The 14,147-nt window shown below is 46.3% G+C and overlaps 1 protein-coding gene and 1 long non-coding RNA gene across 2 annotated transcripts in view; one reads left to right on the forward strand and one right to left on the reverse strand.

The window, feature by feature from the left end:
• The window catches only part of KCNK5 (potassium two pore domain channel subfamily K member 5), a 42,511-nt gene extending 32,679 nt beyond the window's left edge, over nt 1-9,832 (reverse strand). The window contains exon 1 of the mRNA XM_007517805.3: nt 9,334-9,832. Within this exon, the coding sequence (XP_007517867.1) occupies nt 9,334-9,519 (186 nt within the window). The 5' untranslated portion in view covers nt 9,520-9,832. The remainder of the gene's footprint in view (nt 1-9,333) is intronic.
• On the forward strand, nt 8,509-11,981 carry LOC132538086 (uncharacterized). The gene is made up of 3 exons (XR_009549495.1): nt 8,509-9,227; nt 9,352-9,493; nt 11,780-11,981. It is a non-coding gene; the product is annotated as an uncharacterized LOC132538086 (long non-coding RNA).
• The last annotated feature ends 2,166 nt before the right edge of the window (nt 11,982-14,147 follow it).

Below are 14,147 nucleotides of genomic sequence, written 5' to 3' on the forward strand. Positions count from 1 at the left end.
AGTCTACTCCTCCTAACTGGACTTGGTCCTGGAACCAGTCCCTGGCATGCTCTTCCAGAGCCTAGCAGACTGCTGGGGGTTGAGGGTCATGTGATGGCCCCAGCAAACCAGCAGCCCACTAAACTCTGCATTTCCTGAGCCTGTGTCATGGGGTAGGCCTGGGAACACAGGGCCAGGGTGGGGTGGTGTGATCCTCTCTGCACAGCGCTCATATGGTCAGACGGGCATTCTAGGACTTCTAGAATGAATGGACACATTTACACAAAGTGAATGTGAATGCAGGCCAGGGTCGCACAGCACAAACCAGTACTGTAAGGAGCCACTGGGTGGGACTCACCAGTCAGCTATTTCATGAGGGTGGGTTTAAACATATACCAAGGTGTGAAGCTGCACTCCTGAAAGGAATTGGTGCTAGAAAATAAAAGATGGGGCCCGGAGGCACACATGATGCAAAGACTAGCATAAGGATCCTGGTTTGAGCCCCTGGCTCCCCTCCTGCAGGGGAGGGTCACTTCAAAGGCAGTGAATCAGGTCTGCAGGTGTTTGTCTTTCTCTCCCCCTCTCTATCTTCCCCTTTTCTCTTGATTTCTCTGTCCTATCCAATCACAATGACAGTAATAATAACAATAATAAACAACAAGGGCAACAAAAAGGGAAAAGTGGCCTCCAGGAGCAGTGGATTTGTAGTGCAGGCACTAAGCCCCAACAATAACCCTGGAGGCAAAAAAAAAAAGAGAGAGATAAAGAAAGGAAATGAAACAGTGGAGGCTGGGCCGTGGAGCACCTGGTGGAGTGCACACATTACCATGTACTAGGGTTTGAGTCCCCACTCCCCACCTGTAGGGGGAGAATCTTAACAGTGGTGAAGCAGAACTGCAGGTATCTCTCTGTCTCTCTTCCTATCTCCCCCTTCTCAATGTCCTATCAAAAATAAATAAAATAAACATTAAAGAGAATTAGCTACTCTGACGGTGGTTCAAATACAACACTCCCCAACCCCCACCAGCCCACAGGATCAGATTGCAGATGTCTCTCCTAGCCTGTGGGACAAGCTTTTTCCTCCTAGGAGGGTCCCCAGCTAAGTCAGATTACAGTGACCATGGGAGGTGACAACAGCCAGAAGTACACAACCCTGCCTAAATATTTTGGCTGGAAACCCAAATATTTAGATAGCAGAGATGAAAACTAGAATGTACGTACACTTCAAAGTCAATCAAAGAGACCTAGCTACAAAAGGTCCCCAGAGAAAGGAGGTGGGTGGTATCTGCCCCCAATAAGGGCACAACTCTGGCCCCAGATCTGGTATGACCATTCTCTGGGAATGGACTCTTATGAGTCCAGGAATTCTCCAGAAGGGAAAAGATTTAGCCAAGATCCAAGACAAGTCAGAATGGAGCAAGAAGCTTTGGAGGGGGGTGAGGGTGGAGAGCGGTGCAGTTGACACGGAAGCAGTAAACCTTCTTATTTTCAGGTATTGGAACTCTTTAAGACATTTATGGGAGAAGACACCAGAGCATATGCAATGCTGGGGATCAAAATCAGGACCTCATGCTTATAATAAGCCCAACATTTTATCTATTACATCACTATCCCTCAGGCCACAAGGTATTGAAACTCCTGAAAAGAAACTGTGGGCAACTTTGCTGGAAAAGGAAGATGGTAAGTGAATCCACTAAGGATTGTCTTACCATTCTGCCTGCATCTCCAGATTAAAAGCACAAATATGCCAGGGCCCGACGCTAGTGACAGCAGCAGAACCCTTATAGAAAGACGGGGTTCAGGAGCAGCTCAAACACAGTGCCAAGTACTGCCTACTGTATTAACATGGATTCTATAGGCAGGAGGACGATACTCTTATTTTATCACACCACTGATGGGGATATTCACTTATTCAAGCTGCCAGCTGCATAAGACCAGCCCAATGTTTGGCACATAGTAGATATTCAGCAGAAATAATACAAACCCCTGTAACTGCTTCTCAAACTACCTAGATCAAGCCTAAAGCAAACCCCCCTTCTTTAAATTCCAAAGGCAGACAATCGGGCTGGAGAAACAGGTCACCAGGCAGTGTGTCTTATCATGTCTGAGATCCTGGTTCGGACCTTGACACCACATGGAAGTGTCATAGCATCAAGGGAGGCTCAGGGAAGTGGTGTCTTGGTATAATGCACCATGTTTGAGGGCCCAGGTTTAAGCCCCCAGTCCCCACCTGCAGGGCAGAAGCTGTGAAGTGGTCTGGGGGCTTAGCACAGTGGTTATGCAAAAGACTTTCACGTCTGAGGCTCTAAGGCCCCAGGTTCAATGCCGAGCTCCATCACCAACCAGAGCTATCATTTATCTCTCCCTCATTAAAAAATTAATAACAATATTTAAAGAAAAAGGAGGAAGAGGGCAGGGGTAGATAGCATAATGGTTATGCAAAGAGACTTTCATGCCTGAGATTCCAAAGTCCCAGGTTCAATCCCCTGTACCACCATAAGCCAGAGCTGAGCAGTGGTCTGGTAAAAAAAAAAAAAAGAAAAAGAAAAAGGAGGAAGAGTGGACCCGGAGGTGGCACAGTGGATAAAGCATTGGACTCTCAACCATGAGGTCCAGAGTTCGATCCCCAGCAGCATATATACCAGAGTGATGGCTAGTTCTTTCTCTCTTCCTATCTTTCTCATGAATAAATAAATTCTTTAAAAAAGAAAAAGGAGAAGAATGTTTTCTCCTATGGACACTCACATCCACTGAGCAACTCATCGCCCCGATCCTAGACAATTAGTTCCTGTATATCACTCAAAACAAGCATCTCAGTTTGTACAGACTTGTTTGGGGGGGGTTCCATCTCAGGAGCCTGGCTTCTGTGCTCCCCAAAGCTATGTACTGCCCTTTCCCAACTCCACCATCACCACACATACAAAGTGTTCAGATGCAGAGCCCAATCTGAGATTAAACAGCCAAGTTCAAGAAAGCCCTCAGCCTGAGGTCACAGCCAGCCAAGCACAGCATCTCAAACCAAAGGATTTTTTTTTTTGATGCTAGACTATAAATAGGGCAGAAAAAAAAAACTGGAAAATGCTTAGAAGCAACAATCATCACCTCCCTTGCACCACTCTCCCCACAAGACTTTCCCCACCCCTACTAGAATCTTTCAATTTTTGTTAATTTCTACCCGTAGTTATTCCCTGTTCTATATCACATGGCATCTGTAATCTTCCCAAGGGCTCTAGTGAAACTCTCAAACAATTCAATAAAAAAAGAATCACTTTAGCTTTTTAAGGTTCTATCCAGAGCAGTTAACCAAGGCAGACTTATCAATTTGAGAATTTATTTATAGTTAACTGTCCTCACCCTTGAGCGAAACATAGGAAAACAAACCATTAGGAAGGAATCTCTCTCCCATTTCCTCTCTAAAACCCAGCTTCACCACTTTCCTCTTCTGCAAGTTTAGATGGTGAGAGTTCAAGTTTGAACTAATGACGTGTGATACTGGATAATCAAAAGATCTATTGTACTCCCTCTACTTACAAAGGCAGTTAAGTGGACCAAGGCCCTTTTCAATTTCCAACCAGGCTTAAAACAAAAGAGGTTTTCATGTCAACCCTCAATTCTCAAAAAATGATAATAAAAAAATAAAAATAATAAAATCAGTTAATATGCCCCATTCCAACATTTTAGTCAGATGTATATTCTCTGTGTGTATGAGACAGAGAAAGAGACTGATGCACTGCTCTGCCATTTACAATGTTCTATTTATTTGTTTTTCTGTTAGGGCTGAGCCTCCTCACCAGATCCAGCCAGATGTGATTTTATTACCTGATACATGGTTACATACATTTTTTAATTTGGGAGGAGGACTGATAGAAAGGAAGGAAGGAGGGATGGAAAGAAGACTCCTATAGAGGAGTTAAGAGGGAAGAGGCAAATGAGACCCAAGAGACTTTAGGGAATTCTAGTTATCTGTGAGGGCAGTTCAGAAAAATGCAGAGTTAGGGATGAGTTGCCCTACTGGAGGTCAAAGCCTGGGCAAACCCTAGAAGACATGGAAATTTCAAGAGCCAGTCTGAAACCTGCAGTCTCCCTCCCCTAGCTAAAAGAAAAGGTTAACACCCTGCCCTCTTCTAGATCTTCCTTCCCCCTTTTCTGCTTAAAAGTCCTCCCAAGTCCAAGCCCCCAGTCTAGCTTGAGAGCCCTTTGTGACCCCTGGAGCTGGACCAGGAGGTCTTCCTGAGCATTATCTTCTGGACACTTCCATGAAGTCTTTATGAGCTGCCTTATTCCTCTTTCCTCCCAGCAGCCAATCTCAACTGAGTCTGTCTAACGGACTACTGGATTCCTGGGTTTGCCCAGTGCCGGCACACATACACACAGTGGGCACTTCATGCATACCTACTAAATAATCCCCACATGCTCTGGAACACAACACACTAGGATTTAAAACCTGACCCTGCACTTTAAGATTATATCAGCAAATTATATCAATTTAGTGAGTATCACTGCTCCTCTATTTGTAAAAAGGGAGTAGCCTTCCAGATTAAACTCAAATAAGAATGGATGCTTTACAAATAAGAATGGATGCTTACATAAAGAGGTTTGATGCATAGAAGGCGTTCAGATCACACCAGTGGCCCAGTGTATAACAGTGGCCACTGTACAACAGAGGTGAAAACTGCTGAGAAGACTTTGTTCCTCTTTACCCCATTCCTCTGCTGTTTTTTTTTTTTTTTTGGTGCCTCCACTGTTGCTAACTTCAGTACTGGAGGAAGTACGGCTCAGCCAGCACAACACAGGAGAGCCTGTTCCAGGGGAAACAGAAAATAGAATTTCCAGCAGACCAGAGTCCAGCTGAACCAATTTACTAAGTTCACTCACAACAGACCAACCATTCAACAGCTTTACACACCCCATGAGGAAAAGGGGGGGACAAGGAGCAGGCTCTGGAGGCAAACTGTGCAGTTCCCATCCAGGGCTGTACCCTCCCGTTAATTCCTCTGAACTTCAGCTTCCTTATCTAAATGGCTGCTTAACGGAACACCTGAAATAATGCAGGCAAAGTACTCATCAAGTCAACTTGGTCAAAGCATGTTCAGTGAGTGCTGGGGGCAGAGGGAGGTGTGCTCTGGTGCACATAAAAGTAGTAAGTAATGCTTCGACTTGGAACTGAAGCTTGCCAGACCCCATCGTGCAGATGAGAAACAGAGGCAAAGTTAAATGGCTTGATGGATAAATGGCCAAGTCAAACAACAAAATCAGCCTGTGATTTTCCTACCAGTCAGACAGTTTGCAAAAAAAACCACTGTCTTTCGCACCATGTGGGCCCTGCCTGCAATGCTGGGAACACGACATTCAGTAAATGCTATCTCCCCACTGAGGGGAGAAGCCAATCCCCTAACACCTAGAGGAGCAAGGATTCAAGACATAACCACTCAAGCAGAAAGGAGGTGGAATTACATGACTGGCTAAGTCAGCTTGGGTCTCAGTTCAACCCATAGCACGAAAAAGGAGGAAGCACCTGACAATTTGGGGCCTATTTCCAAAGATCTGAGGAAAGGTGTGTAAGCTCCCATCTCTCACATTTGAAAGCTCACAATCAATTTTAAGTGTAATGACAAAAAATCCTAACTTGGCAGGGGTCGGGTGGTAGCGTAGCAGGTTAAGCGCACCCATTTCCAACAACCCTTCCTCTGGCCCTGCCTCACCCCAGGAATTTCTACCAAGGGACTCCTTTAGGGTTACAAAGGTGACTCAGAATCTGGTAAAACACAGAACCTACGGTGGAAAATGCTCAAGTAGTGGGCGGAAGATAGACAGCAAAGGGATTCTCATGCCTGAGGCTCCAAAGTCCCAGGTTCAATCCCCCACACCACCATGAGCCAGAGCTGAGCAGTGCTATGGTAAAAAAAAAAAAAAAGAAAAAGAAAAAGAAAAAAGAAAGAAAGAAATGCTCAAGTAGCAAGAGGCCTTCTGAGCTTTCAGGTTTTTTTTTAAAACCAACTTCCTGAGGCAGTGGGTCTAAGTCACAGATCAGAAAGCAGAGTAAGGCAAATTTCTGCACAATTTAAGTGATGGTATGCTTTCACTGGCCCACTTTCTTTTTATTTTCTGTGTATTTTCTATTGCCACTAGGGTTATCACTGGGACTTGGTGCAAGTACTATGAATTCACTGCTCTCAGTGGCCATTTCCCCCCCTTTTAAAATTCTATTTTATTTGATAAGACAGGAAGAAATTGGGTAGGTGGTGGGGGTGGAGGGAAGGAGGCTGAGAAGGAAGAGAGACATCTGCAGACCTGTGAGGGAGTAAGTGCTCAATCCTCAATTCTGCACAGGGTAATTAATGTGTGTGCTCAATCAGTAACAAGCAAGCTCCCCCCCCCCCATCACTTTCTTTTTAAGACTTATTTTTTTAATGAGGGGGGGAGGGAAGGAGAGAGAGAAGAGATGGCATTACTCTGGCACATGTGATGCCAAAGGTGGAACTCGGAACTTCATGCTTTTAAATCCAATGCTTTAGCCATTGTACCATCTGATGGTCTGTTTTCATTTCTTGGTTTTTTTCCTGTGAAAGTAAAGGCCTCTCCCAATTGGAGAGTATGTTTTTGTTTGTTTGTTTGTTTGTTTTTTGACCAGGGACACAGAAAGAACTGTCTGTAATCATCTCCAAATTAGAACAATCTGACACTCAAATCCTTTTTCCAATCTGCTTTTTGGGAAGTAAACACTGACAGATTTAATAGGACCTCAAAAGAAGAGGCATTAAGTTTGAGCAAACACCTAAAGAAAGCTGTCCAGCCTCCAAAGCTACCACCACCAGCTGTACCCGGCTGCCATGAACCCTAAGCCCCCCTTTTCCCCTTGTGTTTTGAACTATATTTTCCCACATTCAGCCTTGAATTCTTTCCTTCCTTCCCCTGCAGCCCTGCGGAGGAGCAAAGAGGGAAACACTTCCAGAGCAGCTCAGGCCGATTCTTTATCATCCCAGCCGGCCCTCTTCCCTTCTAAACAAAGCCCCTGGAGTAAACTAAACAACAACTTCTCCAGAGGAATTGTTTCCTCAAGGGAAATTATAAAGTGACCCTCTCACAAACACTCACAGGGCAGACATTCATCCCAGGGACCTGCAGTATCCTGAATGCCTGCTGTTAGGAACCTCTAAAGACATTAACATCCAGCATACCAGTAGCCCAGGCTTCCCCTTCCAGGACCTGAAAGGGCAAGTCAGCTGCTCAGACACCAGGAGACACCTATGTGTTCATCTATGTCAGTGCCCCAAGTCTTATAAAGAGGAAATATTTGACAGTTTAGGGGAGGATGTAATGTACACCTGTCCTGCAGAAATATGGAAATGTGTCCTTGTCATTCCTGTAAATCAACAGTCCCTCAATAAAGTGATTCGAAAATTGGTGAAAGAAAAAAATCAAACTTCAAAAATAAATAAGGCCTGGGGAGACTGTATAATGGTTATGCATAGACTTTGATGCCTGAGGCTACAAAGTCCCAAATTCAGTCCCCAGCACTACCATAGGCCAGAGCTGAGCAGTGGTCTGGTAAAATAAAATAAAAATTAACGAATGAATAAGGTTCTAGATTTGATCTCCCTGCACCATACATTTGAGAACAACCCAGGGCTGTGGTCTCCCAGAAAAAAATACACAAATGAGTCAGCAAAAGAATTCATTTGGATAGTGCACCTACTTTGCTGCGCATCCAACCCAAGTTCCAGCCCAGCCTCCACAGCAATGGAAGAAGCTTTGATATTGCGTTCTCATACTTTACTAGGTGAGCTATGTCCCTGCCCTGTTGAAGCAATTTCTACTACTAAAGTGGGTTGGGGAAGGTTGTTACAATTAAATTGTGGTCGTCCCTTTCAATTTGGAAAATGTCCACTCAGAGTAGTGTAGTGAAGCCCTGACCAACAACCATAAATAAATATCTTTTTAAAAAGTCAATACCGGGCAGGGGTAGATAGCATAATGGTTATGCAAACAGACTCCCATGCTTGAGGCTCTAAAGTCCCAGGTTCAATCACCTATACCACCATAAACCAGAGCTGAGCAGTGCTCTGGTAAAAAAAAAAAAAAAAAAGTTAACACCAAAAAAAGTTAACACCAGGGTAGGGGAGAAAGCATGCAAAAAGACTCTCTTGCCTGAGGCTTCAAAGTCCGAGGTTCAATCCCCTGCACCACCATAAGCTAGAGCTGAGCAGTGCTAAAATGGAGTGGTGGGCACTACTGTGGGTCAAATGTTGCTTCTTATCAGATCTGCATCCTCCCTTCATTCACCCCAAGAGAAATCTAACACCTTGGGCAATCTACCCCCACCACCATTCATAAACTAGAGGCTCCTGAGGCTCTTACCTAGGTCCTGGTGGTTTCACTGGAAGGAGGCCATCAATACTGGCCAAGGATGTCAGATCTATGGGGCCAAGAGCCTTAGAAAAACTGAACTAGAAGGCCTGCACCCCAAACTAGTCCACAGTTCCTTCCAGGATGTTAGTGCACAGTTTATCAAGGTGAGAAGTCGGTGCTACCCCTGGGGCAAAAGGTAAGAGGCTCCCAGCCCATCCATTCTAAGAACCAGCCTCCTCCCCCCACTAAAAAGAAACTCCCCAGTTTTGTTTTTCCTTTCTTTCTTTTTTCTCTTTCTTCCTTTTTCTTTTTTTTCAACCAGCTACTGTCAAAGTTTAAATCTAAGCCCTTGGGGGATGTCTCCCGGATCTAAGCCTCCCCTGAATTCTGAATACATTCCCAGAATCCCAACCATCCCCACCCCCACTCCCCATCTTGAGGACTCGGGTCAGACAAAATCACCTATCTTCTTCCCAATGGTTGTGTCTTTGGGGGTGCGGGATGGGAGCTGCCTTTGCCTAGGCTGGGTCAGTGGTACCCTCCCGCAGCTCCACAACGTCTGGCTAAAATGCAAACGCTGGTCGGGGAGCTGGAAGGTGAAGACACGAAGGGGTGGCCCTTGACTTGCTCCGGCACTCTGGGAGCATTTCAAAAAAAAAAAAGATAAACGCCTTTATCCTCCCCCACAGTCTCCCTCCAAGCAAGGAGGCACCCACACACTACACTGAGCCACCTCGGGGCCCGGTTCACCCGTGAGTCAAGCCCAAGTTCTCTGGACAAACCGGATTCCAGAGTGTCCTCGCCTGGGACCTGGATACCTGTGTCCGAGGCTGAGCGGCACAGATCGCAGCAGCTGGACCTCCTCTCTCACCCTCAGGAGCTACAGCTCCTCCAAAGCGGTGAGGGGCTTTCCTTCAGCACTTTCCTTCAGCTTTCAAGTCAGCTTGATGTATTGGGGATGGAGTGGGGGATCTCGGGCAGGGGGAAAGACAGACAGCAACTCACCTCTAGGATCTTATCCAGGCCCTCCTGTCCCAGGCACGGGAACTCCTTCAGCAGATGCACCCTCTGCGTATAGTACTTTTTCTTGGCTTCTTTCCAGTGCGGTTCCTCCAGCACCTCAAAGATCGCCGCCCCGATGGCCAGGTAGAAGATGATGGCCGAGGTGAGCAGAGGGCCCCGGTCCACCATGGCTCCGGAGCCGCAGCCTCCGGGAGAAAGCTTCCCCTAGCCCCAGCTGCTCCCAGTCCACCCTCCCTCCAGCCTCTGGAAACAGCTGTTTGAATTTGGAGCTCCGCATGCGCAGTGCCTAGTCCCCTCTAGGCGCTGCCCCCACCCCCGGCAAAGTTGCACCTCCAAGTGAGCCCCTCTGAGCGCGCAGGATGGTGCGGGGGTGCCCAGCTCCCTTGGGCTGGGAGGGGGGGCACTGGGAGAAAACCCTGGATCAGGAGGGCGAGAAGAGTTGGGTGACTCTGGGCCGAACTCAGCGTAGACACGTGGATCGCTGCTCCGCGCGCCACTAGCAGTATACCGCGCGCCCGCCCCGCCGCTCTTTAACTAGAGCCCGGCAGACCTGGGGGCGGGGTCTTTCTGGACACGCCCCTGTAGCCCCGCCCCGCGGGCCCCGCGGCGGGTCTCGGAGGATCAGAGTGGAGGAACCTAACGGGGCTGCGAGCGCTGCCCCGGGCTACCGCCAGGGGAGGCTAAGCTTTACTCTGGCCCAGAGGGGCTGCGGTTATTGAGAGTCACATTGGGTCTTTGTACTGAGATGTTGATTTCTCTTAAAGAATGGGGTCCGGAAGCGATTGCTATTACTTTCATCGTGATGTGTGCGGATGTGTGTGCCAGGAAAGCTTGATTCTCAGTCTCTAAGTCACCCACCTTTCTATTTGTTAGCCTGCGGCAAAGGGAGGAGAGAATCTCTAGTGAATCTGAGGCTATCTGAAACTTATACCCGGCGTGGACAAGATAGCATAATGGTTTTGCAAGCAGACTCTCATACCTGAGGCTTCAAAGTCCCAGGTTCAGTCTCCAGTACCACCATAAACCAGAACTGAGCAGTGCTCTAGCAAAAAGAAAGTAAACTAATACAGCCCGCCACAAAGACGTGACTTCCTCTGGCCTGCTTAATCGAGCCCCTCCCTACCTGCAGGGGCTTTGGGAGGAATTACTATTTGCTACACACCGAACTCTGGAAGTTCCCCGTCAGCGCCATAGCACTTTTGCCAGGATTTGAACCCGGCCACATGTGTGGCAAAGCACACACTCTACCATAGGAGAGCTATCTTCCTGTCCTGTTGAAAGTTTTCTCTAGGACGAATGAGGGTGAGAGGGTATTCTGCCTAAATTAGGCAGAGGATACTTGAAAGATTAATGTTATTGTGGTTTTTTTTATATTTTTTTAAAAATAAAACTACATGGACAGGGGCAGATAGCATAATGGTTATGAGTCTCTACTCATGCCTGAGGCTCCAAAGTCCCAGGTCCAATCCCCTGCACCACCATAAGCCAGAGCTGAGCAGTGCTCTGGTAAACAAAAAATAAAACTACTCCACGCTCTGGTTTATAGTGTTGTGGGTATTAAACTTGGGGCCTCAGAGCCTCAGCCATGACAGTCCTGCCCTAACCACTATGCTATCTCCCAGGTTATAGACATTTCCGTCTCAGGTTTAAGGCACCATGGTCTTAGGAGACCAGTGAGGTCACTCTGAGACCCCAGGTTTCTTAATTCTGTCTCTGAAACCTTTGGGAGCCACGCCCACTGGGTACTCTCTTAAAGTCAGTCTCATCTTGAACAAAACTTTGTGGTGGCTCTCCCCAGCCAGGCTCCCCTCCCAACCCAAACAGACCCCCTTTCTCCTACCCCAGCCCACCTTCTCTGCCCCATACAGTGGCTAGTGACAATCTCCTGTCCCACCCTTCAGCCCACAGCCTACAGAGAAGCCCAGCTTCTGTCCCAGGCCTGCCCCCAACACTTCCCTTAGCCAAGAAAGTCCTGTGCTGTGGTGTGAACTGTTCATCCAATGCAGGTTGGGGGGGGGGGGGGGGGCGGGGCAGTCTGAGAGGCCACAGCCTTTTTCTTTGTTTAAAAAAATTCTCTGCCATTCCTCTCTCACCTCCGGTCTGCGTTCTCTTCCTAAGAAAATAAAGGGCCTCTTCCTATTTCAGTCTCACTAAAACACTGCAAATGCTTGGTCTTTATTTGAAGTTTTATATAATTTCTAGTTTCTCTACTTTTCCACCTTTGCTTAGTTCTCAGTTTCTTGGTCCCTTTCTTGCTCAGCCCATGCCTCCTATCAAGCTCCTTTTCAGTCTCCTCTTCCCTTGCCTTCCTGTACTTTCCCAAACCTAGCTCTCCATTCCCCCAGCTCAAGCCTGTCTCTCTTTCTTTTGTTTCTTTTCCACACTCACAGTGCATTTCCTCCCCATTCTTTCCCTGTCTCCCTCCCAGGCCCCATCCTCACCCTTGGATCAACAATTTCCATGGAGATCAGAAGCTATGCCCCTTGGTTGGGGGAAGGGCTTTGGAAAATAAAAACTGCACTGAAACCAATGACTGTCTAGACAACTTGAGCCTGAAGGATAGAAAAGGGGAGTGTAGGGAAATGGGCAATGGGGGCAGGGCAGCAAAATTATTTTCTTACCCTGCTGGTAAATAAAGCTGTTCCTAAGGCTCAACTGCTGTTCTTGTTTTTATCAGTGCTTAGCCGATAATCATTTCTAAAAGCTAAATTTTGAAAGTTCACAAGTTAGGAGGATTTTGTGCTTCACTTAAACAGCAAATGCTCATTCAAATAACCTGGGTCCCACCTGAGGAAATTAGCAGAACAATTCATGTGTTTCCCCTAAGATCATGCACCCAGGCTCTCACCACCAAAGGATCCACACCCACTTTAGTAGATTTCTCAATCCAGTTTGGTAAAGAGATTATTACCCTCTTGCTGAAAGAACTTTTGATAATCCTTTCAATAATGCTAAGGCAGTTATTATTTTACTTTTAGTGAGAGATACTTGGGGCCAGTTGGGGGGGTAGTTGAGGACTTGCATGAAGCGGCCAGCACCTCATAGTCCTGAGATGAACAGTGCTCTGGTTTTCTCTCTCTCATAAAAGTAAATACAAATGTTTTGTTTATATTCTGTTTAGGAATGTCAAAAGGAATATTGCCCTCTGAAATCCACCTATGATCTGAAAGAGTCATATAAAAAGCCATTAAGAACACAAAGTAGTTCAATATCACAATGATGGGAAACCCTTGTTTTATTTTTTCTTTTTCTTTACTTTTTTTTTTTTAAGAGAGAAAGAGACCAGAGCTCAGCTTTGACTTGTGAGCTGTCAGAGATCATACATGGGGCCTTGTGCACTTTAGTCCCATGCTCTTCCCAGAGCCATCCCAGACATGAAAACCTTGACTTCTTAATTAAAAAGAAGGGAAAGTTCATGCAGTCTGGGAGGTGGTCAAACAGGTAGAGCAAACAATTTGAAAGCATGATATTCAAATATCCTTGCATATGCCAGAGTAATGTTCTGGTTCTTGCTCTCTCACTCTCTATTCCTGTCTCTCTCATTAGTAAAAATAATTTATAAAAGAAGTTTATGACCATTTTGAAAATACTTTTATTTTATTTTACCTTCTCTAGGCTTCACAATTCCTAGCTGAACTCTTCAAATAGAAAGAGTAAGACAGAAAAACAGAGGGGAAGAAGGGAAAGACACCACAGCACCAGAGCTTCTTCTATAGTGGTGAGGGTCAGATGCAAACCTAGGTCACACACATGGGCAAGGTAAAGCAAGCACAGGTGAGCTATTTTCCTGCTACATTTATTTGTTGTTGTTGATGATGTTGTTTTTATTTAGAGGCAGCAAGGCAGAGAAAGACTAAAAGAGGCCACAACACTGAAGCTTCCTTCAGTGAGGCAGGGCCTAAGCTTGGACCTGGATTTTATACATAGGAAAGCAGCACACTATCCAAGTAAGCTATATGCTAACCTTTTTTTTGTTTCCCTCCAGGGTTATCACTGGGGCTTGGTGCCAGCAATATGAATCCACTGCTCCTGGAGGCCATTTTTCCCATTTTCTTGCCCTTGTTGAGGTTGTTATTGTTGTTATAGCTGTAACTACTGGATAGGACAGAGAGAAATCAAGAGAGGAGGGGAAGACAGAGAGGAGAGAAAGATTGGCACCTGCAGACCCACTTCTCAGCTTGCGAAGCAACTCCCCTGCAGTTGGGGAGCTGGGGGCTCAAACCGGATCCTTATGCTGGTCCTTGAGCTTTGCGCCATGTGCGCTTAACCCACTGCACTACCGCCCACGCCCCTAACCTTTTTTTTTTTTTTTTGTCTCCAGGGTTATTGCTGGGGCTCAATGCCTGTACTGTGAATCCACTGCTCCTGGTGGCCATCTTTTTTTCACATTATTGTTGGTGCTGTTATTGCTACTGCTGTTGTTGTTGAATAGGACAGAGAGAAACTGAGAGAGAAGGGGAAGACATAGACACAGAGAGAAAGACAGACACCTGCAGTCCTGCTTGATCCCTTGTGAAACCACCCCCCTGCAAGGGGGAGCCAGAGGCTCTGAGATTCTTGCGCTTACACTATGTCCGCTCAACCCGGTGTGCTACCACTTGTTCCCCCTTTTTTTTTTTTTTATTAATTTTTATTCTCACTTTTGTTCTGGCTTTATTATTTGAAAGATACAACCTTATAAAATAGCTTGCATTGGATTGGGAAAATGTGAGTGGCAGTGCATAGTCTTGCATTTAAGAGGTCCTTGGTTTGTTCCTGCCACCACCAATAGTCAAAGCTGAGAAGTTTATATCTGG

Source organism: Erinaceus europaeus, chromosome 4 (assembly GCF_950295315.1).
Source record: "Erinaceus europaeus chromosome 4, mEriEur2.1, whole genome shotgun sequence".
In the NCBI taxonomy this organism is placed as follows: domain Eukaryota; kingdom Metazoa; phylum Chordata; class Mammalia; order Eulipotyphla; family Erinaceidae; genus Erinaceus; species Erinaceus europaeus.